The 19127-nt window shown below is 37.6% G+C and overlaps 3 protein-coding genes across 4 annotated transcripts in view; 1 reads left to right on the top strand and 2 right to left on the bottom strand.

Annotated features, from left to right (window-relative positions):
* The window catches only part of LOC124867043 (A disintegrin and metalloproteinase with thrombospondin motifs 7), a 198307-nt gene extending 195819 nt beyond the window's left edge, over nt 1-2488 (bottom strand). The window contains exon 1 of the mRNA XM_047363243.1: nt 1708-2488. Coding sequence (XP_047219199.1) covers nt 1708-1828 — 121 coding nt within the window. The 5' untranslated portion in view covers nt 1829-2488. The remainder of the gene's footprint in view (nt 1-1707) is intronic.
* Nucleotides 2489-5652: 3164 nt separating this feature from the next.
* rxfp3.3a2 (relaxin family peptide receptor 3.3a2) lies at nt 5653-9951 on the top strand. Its single transcript, XM_047363645.1, has one exon. It carries the CDS (start codon nt 6201-6203, stop codon nt 7344-7346), a length of 1146 nt encoding a protein of 381 aa, XP_047219601.1. The 5' UTR covers nt 5653-6200; the 3' UTR covers nt 7347-9951.
* Nucleotides 9952-13784: 3833 nt separating this feature from the next.
* Nucleotides 13785-19127, bottom strand: part of itga11a (integrin, alpha 11a) — a 75565-nt gene continuing 70222 nt past the window's right edge. For both annotated transcript variants that reach the window (XM_047362264.1, XM_047362265.1), the window contains 5 exons: nt 18486-18569; nt 18282-18392; nt 18053-18148; nt 16801-16914; nt 13785-15067 (listed from right to left, as the gene is read on the bottom strand). In XM_047362264.1, coding sequence (XP_047218220.1) covers nt 14990-15067; nt 16801-16914; nt 18053-18148; nt 18282-18392; nt 18486-18569 — 483 coding nt within the window. In that variant the 3' untranslated portion in view covers nt 13785-14989. The remainder of the gene's footprint in view (nt 15068-16800; nt 16915-18052; nt 18149-18281; nt 18393-18485; nt 18570-19127) is intronic.

The raw sequence follows: 19127 nt of genomic DNA on the forward strand, positions 1-19127 counted from the left end.
CACCATTATAAGAAAGAGACTGGGCAAAAATGGCATCCATTAGGGAGTTCCAGTGCCAAAACCACTGGTGTCCAAAAAGAACAAGGTCCATCTGACACATGCCAAAAAAACTTATTGATAATTATTTGGACTGATGAGACAAAAGTGGAACTTTCTGGAAGGTGTGTATCCCACTAAATTTGGCGTAAAACTAACAACATTGTTTGTACAGTTAAAAATGATGGTGGTAGTGTGACTGTTTTGCTGCTTTAGGTCATGGACAACTTGGTATCATTGACTGAACTATGAATTCTGCTAACAAACTGAAAATCATGAAGAGAATCCCCAGCCATCAGTTTGAGACCTGAAACACACCAACAAGTCCATCTTTGACTGGCTAAAAACGTTTTAGCATTTGTGCCACCAAGGGTGGTACAACCAGTTATTGGGTTTAGAGGACAAAACCTTTTTCACATAGGGCCAGGTTGGTTTTTATCCATAATAAATAAAATGATCTTTTGAGAACTGCATTTTTTTTTTATATACTCAGGTTACCTTCATCTGAAGTAAACATTTGCTTGATGATCTGAAACATTAAGTCGGACAAAAAGACAAAAACAGAAACAAAACAAACGTTTTTTCTGACATTAATGTAGGTACAACATAAACTGACTGATTCTACAAAACCTTGGGTAAATCTAGCACAAGTCGCAGGTATCTCGTAACCTGGGTATGTTTACAATTGGAGCACAACTGGCAGCCGATGACTTGCCAATAGTCGCGTAGCATACCTACTGCAAGCCTAATGCTAATATTAAATGGTTCTTGTTAAATGTGGTTCGTCCCAAAGTTTTTAGCTCAATGACTACAATGAAGTGACTGACTATTCAAGACATAAGGATTATAAAAAATAACTGGGAAAAAAAATCAACTGTCTTCAATTAAGTCTGTGCCCAAGTCACTTTGTTTGATTTTGTTTAATTGTGTTAGAAAAATAGAAATACTCTTTGAAACTCCTGTAACATCATTTACCATCAGAACTGATTAAGTAATTCCTCTCCTCAGCATTACATCTTTGTCTTGAATCCCTGATGATTTGTTTTCTCTGCATGCATCTGATGTGAACAGGATTAGAGTGCATTTAAACAGGCTTTTGATTCCCTAACCTTAGGAGAGCCTTTGGCTTTTTGCATCTAAAACAACAAACTGAGGGAATTGCTGGGAAGATGGACGTGTGAGAGGAATATAGGCGTGGGAGTGTTTCTGACCAGATATCAGATGCGGATCTCTCCAATGCAGCAGGAGAATGGGAACCAGCTTGGGTATAAAAATACTGTGGATATTGCATCCTGTAAATTCCCAGAGTAAAGCTGCAGTTTCCTGCTGCTGACATTAGAGGTCACAGGTCAGTGTCAGAGCAGTAGCACTGCAGGGGGTTTTGTGTTGGATCAAATGCACACATCCAACATGGTTCATTAGAAAAGCAGATCTCCAGAGCTACCACACTGAGCTGCAGAACGGCTCTAATTGCTATGGTCAGCTCCAACTTTGTAAACAGTGGTCACAGCTGGCTTCAAGTCACAGACAGGATTACTTGTCTAGCTCTGCCTTCTCTGGCTTTAATTAGATGCACTCATGGAGCAAATGAACACTGCAGAGACAGACGCCGTACAAGAGGTCATGTTGATACAAATACATGACTTTAAAGTCTGTGAGGGAATCACTGACCTGGTTCGTTAGGGGATCCGAGGGCTTTGCAGATCTCCAGCACCAACAGAAGAGCGACGAGGACTTGAATGGGAGACGCTCTTTGTCCAGCAGCGTGGAGGCCCAACTCCGAACGGTTCATTTTGTCAGAACTGGGACCTGTGTGTTAGAAACATCTAATGCCTTTCAAACAGCTCCACGGTGGTGAATTACGATTGAGTCCATCAGAGTTGGATGCGCGTTTGGCTTTGTTTGGACCTTGCGCTTCAGCTGTCACGGTCCTAGTAAAAGTCTCCCACATAGGCCTGATCATCGTTTGCGTCCGCTGCTTGTTTTGGGTGCATTCCGATTCTAACTCTGATTACTTTGTAAAGTTTAATATTGACCGACGAGTGCCTGGTCCTCCTGTCCTCCATCAGTCTCCTGCCGACGTCCAGTGACAGCTTGAAAACTTTTTCCTCTGCAAATTTTTTGTAAAACCACCCCCACAGATGGGAGGACTTTCAGACAATAGGCTGGCTCTTCAAGGACCGAGAGTATGCTTAAAGGGGAATGGCTGCACCAAGAAATCGGATACAGTCAAACAATCCAGTTGCATGCAAGCTACACCCTGAAAGGCTGAGGGCTGTCGGGTTCTCAGTGGGTCAGATGAGGATCCGTTCAGGCACTGATGCGTTCACTCAAAATCGGAGAAAACACTTTAGACCAGGGGATCCTTTTTGTGCAATATATTGATAATCCTTAATTGAGATTAAGGAATGGTCTTCCAGGAAGGACACCTAGTAACATTTTTGAAGGAATCTGTGATTAAAACGATCACGTTTAAATAGACTCACTATAATATATATATATATATATATATATATATATATATATATATATATATATATTTTTTTTAACAATAGTATATTTTAGTGATTTAAGTTATAACATTTGTCATTGCACATTTTTTTTTTCTAAATGTAATTGTTAATAAATGATACAATTCTTACACTGACACATTTGGATTAGAATTTCACTGAATGTGTCGGTTCAGACAAACCTTTTTCTCATTCATCATGTTGTAATCATCAGAAACCTAACCAGCATGCATATGTGCTCAGTCTGAAAGGATAAGAAGTGGGCCTGGGTTCATTCGGGTCAACTACATACAACACAGTTTATATTCAGTTGGATTAATGCAATGGCGTCTTTACTGGTCTTTACTGGTCAGTCAGGCAGCTGCAGCTCATGCAAAACGCTCCTACCAGTGTCTCTAAAAACCTGAGATGTGCAGAAAACAGTTTGGTTAAATCAAGAATGAAAACTTTTTTTGTTACTGTTACTGACTAACCAATTAACTTTTTGACTGATCACTGATGAATGATTGAAACGTGGAACTAGATTTTGTCTAAATCTCTTTGGATTGCCAGGTGTAGATAAACTTGCCTTGCCTTACCAGTGTAACAAAACCAAATAAACCCACAGTGTAAACATTAACTGGGCGTCAAATGGGTGTTAGGACAATCAGCTCAATACAGACAACACAATTAGGACCCATATGTGTCCCAATTTTTATCCAAAGTTGTCCTGCATCAAACCCATATAAATGGTACATGGACTGGAATTATATAGCGCTTTTCTAGTTATAGCAACCACCCATTCGCACTCACAAACATCCACATATTCATACATCAATACATTTAGTGCCTTGTCCAGGGGCCCACAACTTTCAGATTGAAAGATGTTTTAGCTAATATGGGGCCACTGTGTGACCTGCGGACAATCTCACAAAAAATGAATGTTTGCTGGAGAACATTAAGGCTGATATGTTTATATATGTATTATTAATATCAGTGTTTCCAACTCCTCAGCAAGGAAAGCAGCTATTGACAGTCCTAAAAGATGCTAGAAGTCACACGTTTAACTGACACCTTCACCTTAGTTTGCATAATTTGCTATTTGCAGATATTTGTAACTAATGAATATCATTTTGGAAGAGAGAAAGAAAGTTAGTAAACAACATCCTTAGTAGCTGTAGATTGTAGATCTAAAAATTAACTTCCTTCACTTGATTCTCACAATTCCATCCCACCTTAGTTACCTAGAAAGTTATATGTATAGTCTGGTTTGGTTCCAACCTTATGGTCTTCTTAGGCAAGTACAAAAACAAGAACTAAGCTAGCAGCAGCTTTGTGCAAATTATTTCCAGTCTTATAGCAGAGGTTGAACATCTGTTGGTCTGACTGCATCTCGGAAGGACTACTGGACAAGGACTGGGCCAACTGTGGGTGCGTTGGGACAGTAAGGGGCCAGCCAGCCAGAAGAAAAAGAACAATACATGCCTTTGTGCCAGTCTTCAAAAGCCTCCAGTAATACAGGAAAAAATCAATTAGATTTGTCTCTGGTTGCTTTTTTGAAAAAGACCCACTTAATGGGTCTGAATAGTTGCTAAATAAAGCCACTTATGTGTTTACTAAGCATATTTATGCTTAGTAAAAGCTAAAAGGTGTCCTCAGACAAGTCCTCAGATTAGTTTGTGTAGGGGCAAAAAATTAAGTTGGTACCCAGCTTTAAGATACAGCACTAAAGGTAGTAGATGTTTACTACTACTCATAGTAGATAAACTGCTAGCACAGCTACTACTACTACTAAAGAAGGTAGTATTAGTAGTAGTTGTGCTAGCAGTTTTTTTAAGCCAGGGGTAGTTTTTTTTTTATATAATTTACTTCACATCTTAGCTGTTGTTCTCAGAATAAAAACTTTATATACTACCCTTTTTGAACAGCTGTCAAAACCATTTCAGTAACATATTAATCACAAAGCAATTCTTACTATATTTAGTTACTTTTTAACATAGGACAACCAGATGAGCAAACGATCTCAATTTAATTTAATGTATCTACTTAAGTTGCTTAAGCATCTTTTTTTAAGTAAGTTATTGGAATTTGCCAGGTTAATTTATCTATTACAGTTACAAAGTTTCTACTTAGATATATTGATTAAAACCTATCTGAATAAAATATATGCTACACTACTTGTTTTGAATAAGAATAAGTGGTGCAGTGATTTATAAAACTTTACCCTGTATCAGCTAATTTTATAAGATAAATTATTGAAATTCTGGTTAAATGTGAAAAATGAAAATCAAATGGAAGTTCAAGTCTTTAAAATTACATGACCAAAATACTTACATTTTTTTCTTTTTTTAAGAATACATATTTTATTACAGTGCTGTGACTAAGTATTTGGCCCCTTGGCAGATTCCTTTTGTTTTTGTTTTTCATCAAACAAATGGTCATGCAAAGATAACCAATGTAAATGTAACTTTTAAACCAAAAATTATTCAATCAAGGAAAAAAGCTTTCCATACCACACAAAGTAGGCAAGAATATCTCAAAAAGCAACACATCAAGCCCCAATCTAAAGAGATTCAAGAACAGATAAGAAACAAAGTTACTGACATCTGTCAGTCTAAGGGTTGCATTTCTAAGGGTTGGAGACAACATATTTTGGAAGATCTGACATAAAACTAACAGAGTTTTAGAAATGTGACCTAAATAAAAAGATTCTGGAAAGAAGAATAAGCCAAAATTCTCCCACAGCAATGAAAAGACTCATTGCCATTGCAAAATCTTGATGGCAGTTGTTGCAACCAATGGTGGCACAACCAGCTCCGAGGTTTGGTTGGCATTTACTTGTTCACATATAGTCAGGTTTGGGTTGCTTTTTTCTATCAATAAATGAAGTAATCATTTGAACATTGCATTTTGTATTTCACTATGATGTTTTGCCTGCTGTCTGAGACATAAGTGTGACAAAAAGCAGAAACAGAAGACATGTGTAAGGGGGCAAATACTAACGAGCTTAGATTAGCGCCCCCTCTTGCGGAGTAACAAGGACACTAGGACAACCCCAACGTTAATGTCCTGTATGTAAATGCTCTTCATTTATAAAGACAGAAGACCTTAGTTTGACATTTGTCACTGAAGCACTTTAACAGATGGCGTTGCTGACAGAGCAGGAGCCCAGAAGTCATGACAAACACGAAACAGTGCGCCAGCACAAACAAACAAACAAACAAACAAACATGTCAGTAACAAAAACACTTATTTTTTAAAGTCCAAAGTCTTACATTGTCGTCGATTATCTTTGCTGTTGCCTCTATAAAATATTCGATCGGACTGTCCTTACGCGCAGCACAATTGTGCGCAGCGCATCCAGTCAAAGAACCAGCAAGCGGTCTTGCATTAAATACTAAACATGTTTTCGTTTATTTTTTAACAAATGTCTCTATTCCTTTTAACTACTGAATGACGGCGCTTTGCAGTCATTTCTAACACGGGACAGTCGGCTTCTCTCTCCTCCAGTCGACCAATCGTGACGCAGCAGCGGAGAGACGCACCTGTATAAAAGCGGATTCCAGGTCAGCTGTCATTCAAAGGGAAGCGATGAAGATGACAAGGCGCTGAGGAGGAGCATAAACTCTCTCATATGGGGATGTTCTTCGGGGCGCATGTTGCGCGGTTTTAAAGATGGATGAATTTTTCAACCAAAGCGCAGCGCAGAACCAAAGTTCCCCTGGAGATGACAAGTTCACTTTCGAGGACATCGACGTTAGCGCTGACGGCTCTCCCATCCTAAGGATATTCATTTCGGTGGTGTACTCTGTGGTGTGCGCCGTGGGTTTGGTGGGGAACCTTCTCGTGTTTTTCCTCATGAGGGTTAGACAGGGTCGAAAAAGATCCACTATAAATGTTTTCATCACTAACTTGGCAGTGACGGACTTCCAGTTCGTGCTCACTCTGCCCTTCTGGGCTGTGGACACGGCTCTGGACTTCAGCTGGCCGTTTGGAGACGCGATGTGCAAAATCATCCTGTCGGTCACAGTCATGAACATGTACGCCAGCGTCTTCTTCCTCACCGCGATGAGCGTGACACGCTACCTGTCAGTGGCTTCAGCCCTGAAGAAAAGGTCCTATAGAAGGTCACGGTGCGTGAAGTGGGTGTGCGTGGTGCTATGGCTGGCAGCCACTGTGGCCACGGCTCCCACGGCTATCTTCTCCGCCGTGACTGTGGTCGCTGGGGAAAAGCTCTGCCTCCTCAGGTTTCCAGAGGGACACGACTGGCTCGCTCTTTACCACATCCAGAAAATATTAATAGCCTTCATCATTCCGATGTTCATAGTTTGTGTCAATTATCTGATGCTCCTGCGCTTTGTGAGGCGGAAAAGCATGGACTGCAGCAACCCGAAACGGAGATCCAGAGTCACCAAATCAGTCGCTATTGTCGTTTTGTCGTTTTTCTGCTGCTGGATGCCAAATCACGCCATCACCTTCTGGGGCGTCTTGGTCAAATTTAACGCAGCCAACTGGGACACATCATACTACATGGTGCACACCTACGTGTTCCCTGTCACTGTATGTTTGGCCCACACAAACAGCTGCTTGAACCCGATCCTTTACTGCCTAATGAGGCCAGAGATCAGGAAGATGCTGAGCAGCTTGTTTTGGAGAGCCTCCAGTCCCGCTCAGAGCAAAGCATGCGCGACGCGCTCCGTTACGCACGCAGAAATCCAAGGAATGGTGCCTCTCCAGATTATAGACAACACGGAGTACACGCTGTCCATCATAGACCGCAAAGGCTCATCAAGTTCTAAGTCGATTCCATACTCTCATTGAATGCAGCGTGGTGGGGGGAAAGCTGCCTTTATTTTTGCTCTGTCATCTGCCATTGCTCGTGCGTAATGTGTTCATAACAAGTCTAGTAATCACATTGATCTATTTCATACCAGTCACTTGGGATGATAATTAAGTGCAAAGCCTACTGAGCCCTTTAAACAGTTGAATCCTTCTGTGAACTTTCTATGAGATGCACCTTTTCGCTCTGGAGACAAAGAGACTGGGACACAAGGTATCAGCCCGGCCACGTGGAGGGAGGCAGGGACTCTGTACTCACTGAACCTAAAATATGTTTTTCCATAATGTCCATCATATAAAGCCTGTCTGTAAATAAATTGCTTTTCCATCAGAGGAAGAAGTGGCTGATTATTTCTTCCAGCTAATTACATTCATGTGTCAGCTTTTTGGTCTATAATTAAAGTAATAATAATGATAATTCATAATTAGTTCAAGTTCTGTATTGTAAACGCAAAAATCAAGCAGTGCTCTACCATTTCTGCATGTAATATCTGTATATATTTTTTAAAAGGGTTTAACATTTTATTGCCATGGCTCTCAAACTGTGCAACAAGTACCACATGGGCTGCCCTCAGCTGTAGTTTTATGTGCAGGGCCACGATATTGGATTTTTAGGTTGTCAATTTTTTTTTTTTTTTGTACTTCAAACCTGGACATTTCAAATTTTCCACTCAACAAACTACAAAAGTACAGGTCCTGTTGTTGTTGTTCATAATTTATTGTGAATAAAAATGCTAATGTAAACAGTCTGGCTCAGTGTGCAGATGATGATTTAAATAAGAAATACTTAATGGAGCGTTAGGTTGAATAGAACCTTTGAAAAATGATTGTCATCAGTCAGGTACGTGATCTGTTCTGGGGGTAACCCAAAGGAGAGATAGCTCATACATTTTCATCTGTCATTTTTGGCTGCAGTTAAAACCCTCCACACACAAATGAGGGAACCAGCCCACTGTACAGCCCAGAGGTGAGGGAGCCACCTGGATGCAGATGGCTTGACTGCTTCCAACTTTGTGTGCTGCTGTTTCCTTTCTTCCACCATATTTCTTGTTCTCTGCATCTCTTTATCTGTGTTGGCATCAAGAGTTTTTGTGGGATTACAAAACTGTGGTCAGAACACTTTTTCATTCTTCTTGCTTCTTGAGGAATGTAAAAAAAAAGATGAAAATGAGCCTGTTTAGTCTGTTTGGATAGTGTCAGTAAGATTGGAGTTCACAAGCTCTTGAAATGAGACAATACGTTCAATAAAAAGACTAATTCCAAATAAGCTTGGTTTAATTAAATTTGTGAATATTTATTGGAGGATAACTGAAAGCTTTAGGCTTTCAGTCTCTTTTATAGAGCAGTTAATACCATTACTGAGTACCTTTTATAGCATGTTGAAGTGTGTCATTATGCCGCAGGTTTCCCTCAGGGAATGTCATTGTTTTTAAGAAGTCTACAGCCCTTTTTTTCTATCAATTTACTGCATTTGATTTCTACATACTTTACTTCCCAGTTGCCGAAATGTTTTCATATGTTTATGTGGTCTTGAACTATATTTCTTCAGGTTTCCTGGAGGTTCTTAGAAACTGTATTTCTGTTCAATAACTAACAATTCCCACAAATTCCACCAACAATTTAATCCTGATATTTATTTAACTGACCCTTAAATCCAAGAGATGGACCAGTTTTCTTGTTTAAGTCATTTAGTAGTAGAACAAGTGTTGTATCTATACATAACAGACACATCAGCAAAGAGCCGATTTTTACATTGTTCAGGTCGTATTGTACTAAAAGCCTGTTGCAAACAGTGCAGTGAGTTCACTAATAAAAATGCATTCAGATTACATGTTTTAGTCACACAATCTTACATTGCATATTTACCTATCAGAACAAAAAACATATATAAGAATTTGCATTAATACTGGCAACGTTTTATATTAAGATGTACTGCAGCTTTAATGCAACATATTACTTATAATTGGCATCGCTTTTATAAGTAAAGGCACAGTGTCGTTATTCGTTGTAAATTGTTTCAGTTTGGTATTGCTGGATTTATTGCATGTCTTTAATTGAAGTTGTTTGACTGATATTCCTTTTTGTTGTTTTTTTTCCTGCTATACCTTATTAACATTTCCAATTGCACCAAACAAATCTTCCAATCTTGTTTGCCTGTGGGCCTTAGTGTTTCACACACGGCACCAGTGTCTGAGGAGTACCTGGAAAACTTTAATAGCTTTGATGATATGATTGTTTCACAATGAATTTGGTATTTTATGGAAAACTGCTCTGTGTGGTTGTGGAAATAAATTATGGAGGTTAAAACCTAAGATGCCAGCCATGTGGCAAACCAGTTGTTCAAAATGACTGGCACAAACTGATGCTTTGGACCGGACTTTCCTTTCTGAGATGACAGTTTTTTAGGTGCAAAAAGAATTTCCTACAGAAGATCTCAGTCCTGCTGTTTTATCTGTTCTTGTGAATAACAATGTTTGTTGTAGACACCACCAAGCAAATGAAAAAAAATAGAACTTATATGAATTATAAAGGCACGGATGTAAGAAGAATGTTATATTACTGGCAATATAATGTAACAGCAAATAAAGTAAATACATCAGTCGAAGGACGTTTTTTTGTTCTTGCAATGTAGTTTGAGATATGTTTGGTAAACACTGTCTCCTACTGGTGGATGTAGGTCATTACAAAACAAAATCCCAGATGCATTTGTGGCACCTTACAGATGCTGCATTTCATACTGGATTTAAACAACATACTCCACCTTTATACCAGTACATCCCATTAAATTAAAAGATCATTGAAATGCAAATGTATTTTTAAAATGCGACTCAAAAGTAAAACTGATTATTATATAGACTCAATAAATAGAGTGGGATGTACTGTATTTCAAACGTTAATTTCTGCTAATTTTGATGATTATAGTTTACAGCTAATGAAAACTAAAATTCATTTTCTTAGAAAATTTGAATATTCCATAAGATCAATACAGAGGCCCTACTGAGAAGTGTGTCCATGTACTGTAGATGTTTAGTCCTTGGGGCTTCTTTTGCATGACTAACTGCATGACTGTACTGTAGCATGGATTAAATCAGCCTGTGGCTTCACTGAGGTGTTCAGGATGCCCACCTTACCTAATTATTAGCTTTCATCTCATCTGCATTGTTGGGTCTGGTGTGTCACATCATCCTCTTGACATTACTTCATAGATTCTCTATGGTCACAACAGTTTGCTGGCCAATCAACCACGGTGATATCATGGTCATTACATCAGGTATTAGTACTTTTGGCCTTCTGAAAAATAAAAACACAATCTCCATAAAACACATTCAGATTCTGGCCAAAACACAATGGACCAACACCAGGAGATGAAATGGCATGGAATTCTGATTCTGTGAAAAGAAAAACAAATCATAATTCACCTTCTTCTTTGTGTTTATCTGAAAGGAGGACTTTGGGCCACGCACTCAACCATCTGGTTTGATTTCTCTTGAGAATAAGACTCCCCTGATGTGACTGCTATACCTCATGTTTATTTGTCTATGTTTGGTGGTTCTTGAAGTGCTGATTACAGCTGATGAATTTCCTCCAAAGCCTATCTGCTAGGCTGTGGTTAGCTTTGTTTAATGCCACCATTTTTCTTATTCAAAAACATATTGAAAAATTGAAAGACTTTCAATGAATATTTATCATATTTTGTTGCGTTACAGAAAGCCCCCAGAATGCATGAACCACATGCTGAAACGAGGACTTAGAAAATAAGTTCTTGTTTAAAAAACGAGAATATTAACATAAATATTTGAGAGATTTCAAAAAAAAATTTATAGCAACTTTAATTTCTTGAAAATTTAAGTATGAACAGGTAAATATGTAGCCTTTCTTTGGTTATCCACCTGCAGTCCCTGCACTTGTTAGGTTTAGTATCTGATTATTGATCATACCCTAAATCTTGCATTAGCAGGAGGAGATAATCATGCTGTGAAATAAATGAGTTAGTCTGTTTGTACCACCAGAGCATTGCCAAATTGATCTCCTTTCAAGGTATTTTCAAGCTCCCAAGAGGACAATAGCTCTGTGATCAATGGTTGTCCTCATGCTCAGATGAAAAACACTTGTGACAAGAGATACAAAAAATGGTGAAGTAGGTAGCTTTAATAAGGTTTGTAAATCCGAAAGACTTTTTAGTGACGCAAATTATGTATTTTACATTAAAATGTATTCAACATCACTAAAAATCTCAGATTTGCAGATCTGGGGGAAAACTGTGAAAACCCACTTCTGATTTATGTTTATTGGTTTTCAAAAGTGTACAAAACAAATCTTTTGTTTTTCTGTTTTTTGACTAGAAGTCGAATCAAAAGACGTAACTGAAGTAGACCACACCATTTTGTGTCACGGAGTGACATTTTGGACTTTGCTTTATGGTTTCTTTTGATTGTTTATTTTGTCTAGATGTTTATATTATGTTATTAATTTGTTTTGCTCCCTCTACCATCTCCTTGTGTGTTTTGTCTCTCTCTAGCTCTTAGTTTCTTTTGTGGTTGCTTTCTTATTACTTTTGTGGTATTATTATTATTATTATTATTATGATTTTTCATCCTTGGATTCTTAGTTAGTATCTCTGTATTTTTAATTATGGTTAGGTATTTGTTCTTATCCCAGCTTTAGTTATTGTTTACGTGTGGTTTGTTTATTTTTGTAATTTAGATTCTTCTTATGGGCTCTTTGTTTGTTCTTGGGTTATTGTTTTGGTTTCTATATTTTCCCTCTAGTTTCTCTGTGTACTTTAGTTCATAGTTATTCTAATTCTTTATTTCCTCCTCTGATTTATTCTCTTGTTCAGTTTGTGTTTTCTGTTTATTCCTTTCACTCTTCCTCAGCCTTTGTATTTGTTTCACCCATTCCTTCTGCTTCCCTGCCTCCTAGTTGCATCTGTTATCAGTTCTCTTGATTACCTGCCCCATCAATTTATTAGTTGGTTTTGTGTCATTGTGTGTTGCTGGTTCCTTGTTGGTGTTCGTCACTCCTCGTTCTCGACCATGATTATGCTTTGTTTTGCTTTACCTTGCAAATCTTGTGCTATGCTTTGCCTTGGAGTACCTGCAGTGATTTTTTGTAAGTTTTTTGTATTTGGACTCTGGTTCGTTCCTGCAGTGTTTTTGCTACGTTTTGACTTCATAAATAAACTTATGAATTATAAAGATGATCCTGCCGAGCTCTTGTCTGCACTTTGGTCCACCCGCAAACCACATTATGACAGTTTGAAACTTATAATTAAGTCGTTAACATCATAAACCATTTACAAAAACAGCTTTAACCCTTATATATTAAATATTTTCCTCAGATTGACAATGCGTCTCATAACAAACAGGGGCCAACCACTTGGTCAACTTCTGAGTTTGTCCATCTAAGTTGTTGTGTCCTTGGGCAAGACACTTCATCCGCCTTGCCTGCTGATGGTGGTCAGATGGCTTGTTGGTGCCGATTGTATGGCAGCCTCACGTCTGTCAGTTTGCCCCAAGGCAGCTGTGGCTACGATGTAGCTCACCACTGTCAGTGTGTGAATGTGTGCATGAATGGGTGGATGATTGATTGTAATGTAAAGAGCTTTGGGGTCCTTGGACTTGATAAAGTGCTACACAATGCACACCATTTACCATAAAAGTTCTGCTTTTAGTTATTTTATTCAGAAATTTATTTTTCTAAATAGACACCAGGTACCCTGAACAGATTTTGTTTCAAAATACATGTTATTTACCTGTAGATTAATTTAAATGATTCTGTATTTTATGAGAAAGCTTGACATGTTGAGGTGTCATACTTATCCCTTAATAGCTTTCATGTACCTGCTAAGGAAAAGCATCCCCACAGCACTTTCCTTCCACTTCACCTATGTGCCAATTTTTACTGTTCTATCACATGGAATCCCAACAGAATACAATGAATTGTAAGATTTTAATGTGACAGCCTGTAAAAGAGTCTAAGGTCTGTGAAATTTTGCAAGGCAGTGTACTTAAATGCTTGCTCCATCTTTTATAAACAGTCTTTGTAGCAAATCTAAAGTCATGCACTCATTGTTTATAAAATGACAATCAATACCAAGTTATTTAAAATATATTTCAGACAACATATCTAAGGTTATTTCAGACCTTTCTCAACATGAAGTCAGTTACATAAGTTTCACTGAGTTTTTACAGTTTCTAGAACCTGAAATGGTAAAATCTTGCAGCTAAGCTATACAACTGATAGTTATTAAACCTGTTCAAAAACACTCATAAGAAGTTGGTCAATTTGTTTACAAAGAGCAATATTCTCTTACGACATTTTCAAACTTCACAATTAGTTTGAATTTAAGTTTGGGGATAATATTCCCATGTTCAACTCTTATTTAAACATTGTAAGGCTTAAAAAAGCACAAACAAATCTATTTCCACATCAATTTATTCTTTGCTTTTCTTTTAAATTGCACAGCAACAGGTATAGCTTGCATTAGCAGGAATCAATTATTGATTGATAAAAGAATAATGTGAGAGGGACATTTCCAGTTTATTTTGCAGTTGAAACTCCTTAGATAATCAATAAAGACAAAAATAAACATTACGGATGTTTTACTTTTCACCATATTACAGTTGGGCCCATATGTTATTTCTGTACTAATATTTATACCATCTGCTTATAATTAGTATTTCATGCACACCTTTTGCTCTGATGCAGTGCACAATAAAAGGCATGAAACTGTCTCATACTGTGATCATGTGACATAAAGCCAAGTTTTTTTGCTTAACTTAAAAAAGGATTTATATATATATATATATATATATATATATATATATATATATATATATATATATATATATATATATATATATATAATGTGGGAAATATTGTAGAAAACATAACACTGTAAGGGTATTTAAAAAGGCACTGGGTTATTTACAAATTCAAGTTACTTTTTTACAATGTAAAAAGTGCATCAAAATATTTATAGAGCATCGTGTGTCTGTTTGAAGATGTAAGATTCAGGAGCATCCTTTACTATGGTAAAGAAATTTATCTGAAAGCTAAACATCATGCATCTTTTCTTCTTTCTTAAATTCTGACAACTAAACAATGCTGATTATTACTGTATAATGCCTTGACAATTGCATCATCAGTTGGGTGGAGAGTCACCCATGAGGTGTTTTACTAGGTACAAACATTTGTACAAGATTAATTAATGATAAATAAATATACACAAATAGGAAATAGCCAAAAACCGTTGAACCAAATTAATAGAAATAGTTCCATTCATTTCTACATATGGCCAGAAGACAAAAAAAAAAAAAATCACCACAGCTCCAAGATCTGTGGAGGGACAACACCACAGGCAATGGAATACAAAAATGAAAGAAGGACCAATGTTGTACCAGTGCAAGAGTGCTGAGTGAGTGTGACAGTGCTGACTTGAGGGTCAGAGGCTGGTGACGTGGGACAGGTCCAGTGCAATGAATAAGCCTTGCATCAGTTGACATGCAGCTCTGTCTGTGTAACAGCCACTGTGGGGCTGGAGACCGGTGGGGGAGGTGAGGTGGTCCCTGAGTCTCTCGTCCCCTGTGGAAAAGGTGTCTGCAGGACTCACTCAGCCTGCATTATCGCTCCTCTGCTACTTTCCCATTGGCCTCCTGCTCCTCCTTGTCTTTCCGCTTCTGTCTGCGGAAGAATCCAAGCTGCATGGAAGATCAGTAAGACAAAGAAATAAGGTTCCAACTTCCTACACGTAACTACTATATGCATATGCTTTAAAATCTTTGTGACATCGGGTGTGAACCAAATTTGGAAGGTTTTTTGAGACAATAAACACCTCAGGCAAAACAGGTAGCACAAAGTATAAACAATTTTGAAAAAAATTTAAACCGCCCTTGATGTCTTTAAATTTTTGCTTCCAAAGACTGCCTGTGAAAAAGATGAAAAAAGCTTTTAATAGATTTAATTACCTTCTTGTAATGCTTTCCCATCTGAAATGCATTTAACTATGAAGCAGCTTTAAACTTTCTAAGGCAATCTCGCCATATTTTCCAATCAGCAGTTTATTCAGTGTGTCTTCATACTGCTAGTCCCCACAGCATGATGCCGCCACTACCATGTTTCAGTCTGACCTTCATCAAATATTTTAAAGCGGTGTTGATCATGGTTCTTCAGCCTGTCTGAGAACCTTTGAAAATACTTCTATGGAATTAGTTTTTTTCCTCTCTCAGTTTCAGTCTAGTTCTTCAGATAATGGCAGCATATTGTGTTGTATTTGCTTTACTATAATTTACATTGAAATGACACATTTAAAAACAATCTGAGGCAGATTAATAGTTTCCCAAATCTTAAGTTGATGATTTACTGTATGTCAAGTTTTCATGTCGTTAATGTAGAAATCCTATTTTCTGTGTGTCAACCTGGTATCCTTTGGCATTGTTTACAGATCAGCTAAACAAATGGAAGCCAACTATGTATTTGTGACAGGTTGCCAGTAACAAAGTGCCTAATATCCAATTTAAAATACCCACCTGACAGTCAGGTACTGGACTAAAAAATGTGAAAAAGTATCTAAAGTCCAAAGAAAAAATGTCAGAAAGCCTTGGGAACTAAATACAATTAAGTCTGACTGCTTGGAAGGTTAGAGACTGGAGGGATGCACTTCAGACTTTTGCACAACATTTTAGTCCTTATTTATGACTATGAATGGTTCTCTGTGCTGGGATATGCTAATTCTTCATAAGAAATCTGTTTAATTTAGGAAAAACATACAAACCAGTAAAAATAAGTTTCAACAAACGATTTAGGATGAACAGTTTTCTTCCTTATGACATTTGTCAGTGCATGCTTTACAGAAGGGTCACAGAAAACAAAAGGCTAGCAGAGGCCAGGAGCATCTCATCAATTTGACAATTTCTAATTGAAACCTATCCTGAGAAAATGAGTGTCTGTGTTAATTTCCTAATCGTATGGAGGCAGACTGTATCTGTCACTACCTGCAAAGTCTTCTACGAAACCCCAGCTGCCTGAGCTTTTATTTCACAGAGAATCATGAGACACGAGGCTCAGATAGAGGAACAAAAAAACTTCACTTGCAGCTTCACCAGGATTAAATAGAAAATATATTTCCAATGTACAGATACAACAAAATTGACTGCAGTCTTTCTCAATGAAAGAAATAAATAGACACGTTATTAATATAATAGAATACATTATATTACAATGATCAAAGTTCTACTTTAGTAGTTCTGTAATTCTTATACCACAGTTTTTTTCACAGCAGGACCTGTGAAAATATACTGTTGTAATTGCATGCAAACATAACATTATTTCCTCATGAGGCACTGCTAAAAAATCTAATTGTTGATGAAAAGATATAAAGTGGCAAATGAGATCGCAAGTTCCAGTAAATTCCTACTTCTGGTGCCAACCTTACCTTCCACAGAGCCAGGCTGAGAAGAGCTAACAATAAGAGCCCTCCCAGGGTGCTGCCAACAATAATCCATGTAGGGATTCTGTAATCTCCCTCCTTCCTGATCTCCAAGATTATCTGTCAGACAGCATCAGAAAAAATGTCATTTCACCTCAAACACTCGGATTCAATTACATTATGGTGTCTTATTGCTTCATTTAATAATGTGAAATTAGCAATGTTTCACAACACTCTATTAAAGATAATAGACATTAAACAGGACTGAGAGGGGAGAGTGTGACATGTCATAAGGTTAGGCTCCATGTTTATGTTTGCAGACTTCTACATGAGTAGGGTTGATCTGATTAGGGAAGTGCAGGCAGCTGCTCAGTGTCTTTAGCATAATACAGATCAATGTATTCCCAGCAGGGTTCAGTCTTTTCTCTGGCAATCTTGAGTTTTTTCCCTTTTGTAACTCTTAGTGATTTCTGTTGATAATACAATAGTTCGGACAGCATGCATTTATGTGGTGCCGTCTGTTTGATCACATTTGCTAAACCTCTTAGACAAAAAGAAAACATTTGCTAAATGGAAGCAGTGTTTGTTTATTTCCTCGAGTCTTTCCTTCCCTCAATTGTTACAGTACTGAAAAACTTTATTACAGACATAAAATAAATAAAACCAAAAAATGACTTAAAGCCTTTGGTTCATTGGCTTTTTAAATTTTAAGAATTTACACTTATATATATATCCGGTATTCCAAACAACGTCATGACACAGACATTAACTCTTTTATGTGGAAAAGAACAGTTACTGCCCAGTTGCTTTCATTAGCAAGATGAGGAAACTGTGACACAGAATGACAAAGTTTTAATGACCAGTACCAGTAGATGGCGGCAAAGTTTAACACATAAGTTCATACTTTTACAGCATTTGCTGCTGGTCCTTTCGGTCCCTCAGCACCATGAAACATGTGAGCTCAAACAGGGACATTAATTGTGAGACTATACCAATCTTTATTTATGCTTTTCATAGAAAGTGGCCACAGCATCAAAATAGGTTATTGGTCAGTTTATAAAATGTGTCATTGAAAAAATTTATAATATCCCCTTTATTGAAAATGTTCTTTTAAGACTTAAAAAAAAAAAAAAATAGACAAACCCAAACAAACTAAGAGACAAAACTTGTGATCTTAGTCTGATTCTTTTAAGAAGTACGTTTTTAGTCAGGTCAAACTCGGTGTAGAAGCAGTTTCCAGCAACAGTTGTTGACTCACATGTCTGACAGGCTTTTCTTCTTGTAAAAACATGGGGCTGGTCGAGGGGAGCTCCGCTGAAGCACTCGTTATCAGTTCCAGGATTTTGAACTTCAGCTGGAGATTAAATCAAAGCATGCAGCCACTATTTTACCACAAGGTCTCAAGTCAGAGCTAAAACAACAAACAGTAAGATGAATACTGATTCAGTATTCCAGTTAAAGAATGCATGTTTTAAATTTCAACTTACTGCGTGTAATGTGTCTATTCTCAGCGCTCCTGTGATTTGAACTTCGATGCCTCTGTGGGAGGCAACATTCACCGTACACTGGATTGGCAAGATGAGTGTGTTGGATCGGTTCTGTGTGAAGAAACAAGACAAGGCAGATGACAAAGCTGAAACTAAAACTTTTATTTGTGGATGGATTTGATAGTTGTTTTCTTTTTACATTACCAAGCGGGAGAAGCGGGTGAGATCCTCAGGGGAAGCTCTGCTCTGTGCGATATGCTGAGGTGGTAAACAGAGTGTACCATCTCTCTGAGGTGGGACATTAAGTAAAGGTACAGTTTAATATGCTGCAATCTTACATGATTAGACAAAACACAAACAATTCAATATCATTTTTTCTGGTCATGTGCAACGTAGCCAAAGAAGGGAGGGTACATATTGCTGTACACAATAAAATGTTATTTATTAGGTATTGGAGCAATATGGATCAGCTGAATTTAAATATTGATACTGAAACTGGTATCTGAATCACAGCTTATATAAATTAAAGGGCTATTTTTGTATTGTCACAGTCTGTATTGCATTTTGACCATCTCTAGTTCAAAGTCTTACATACAGTGTCTCACAAAAATGAGTACACCCCTTGAATGTTTGTAAATATTATATAATATATTTCCATGGGACAACAGTATAGATATGAAACTTTGATACAATGCTGTCAGTGTGCAGTATGTCTAACAGTGGAAATTTGCTGTCCCCTCAAAATAACTCAGCATACAGCCATTAATGTCTAAACAGCTGGCAACAAAACTGAGTTCCTCCCTAAGTGAAAATATTCAAAATTTACACAAAGTGTCAATGTTTTGT

Source organism: Girardinichthys multiradiatus, chromosome 4 (genome assembly GCF_021462225.1).
Source record: "Girardinichthys multiradiatus isolate DD_20200921_A chromosome 4, DD_fGirMul_XY1, whole genome shotgun sequence".
In the NCBI taxonomy this organism is placed as follows: Eukaryota; Metazoa; Chordata; class Actinopteri; order Cyprinodontiformes; family Goodeidae; genus Girardinichthys; species Girardinichthys multiradiatus.

Bases quoted from the DNA above. Each gene is read 5' to 3' on its own strand.
- rxfp3.3a2 (XM_047363645.1), top strand. From the start codon at position 6,201: ATGGATGAATTTTTCAACCAAAGCGCAGCGCAGAACCAAAGTTCCCCT.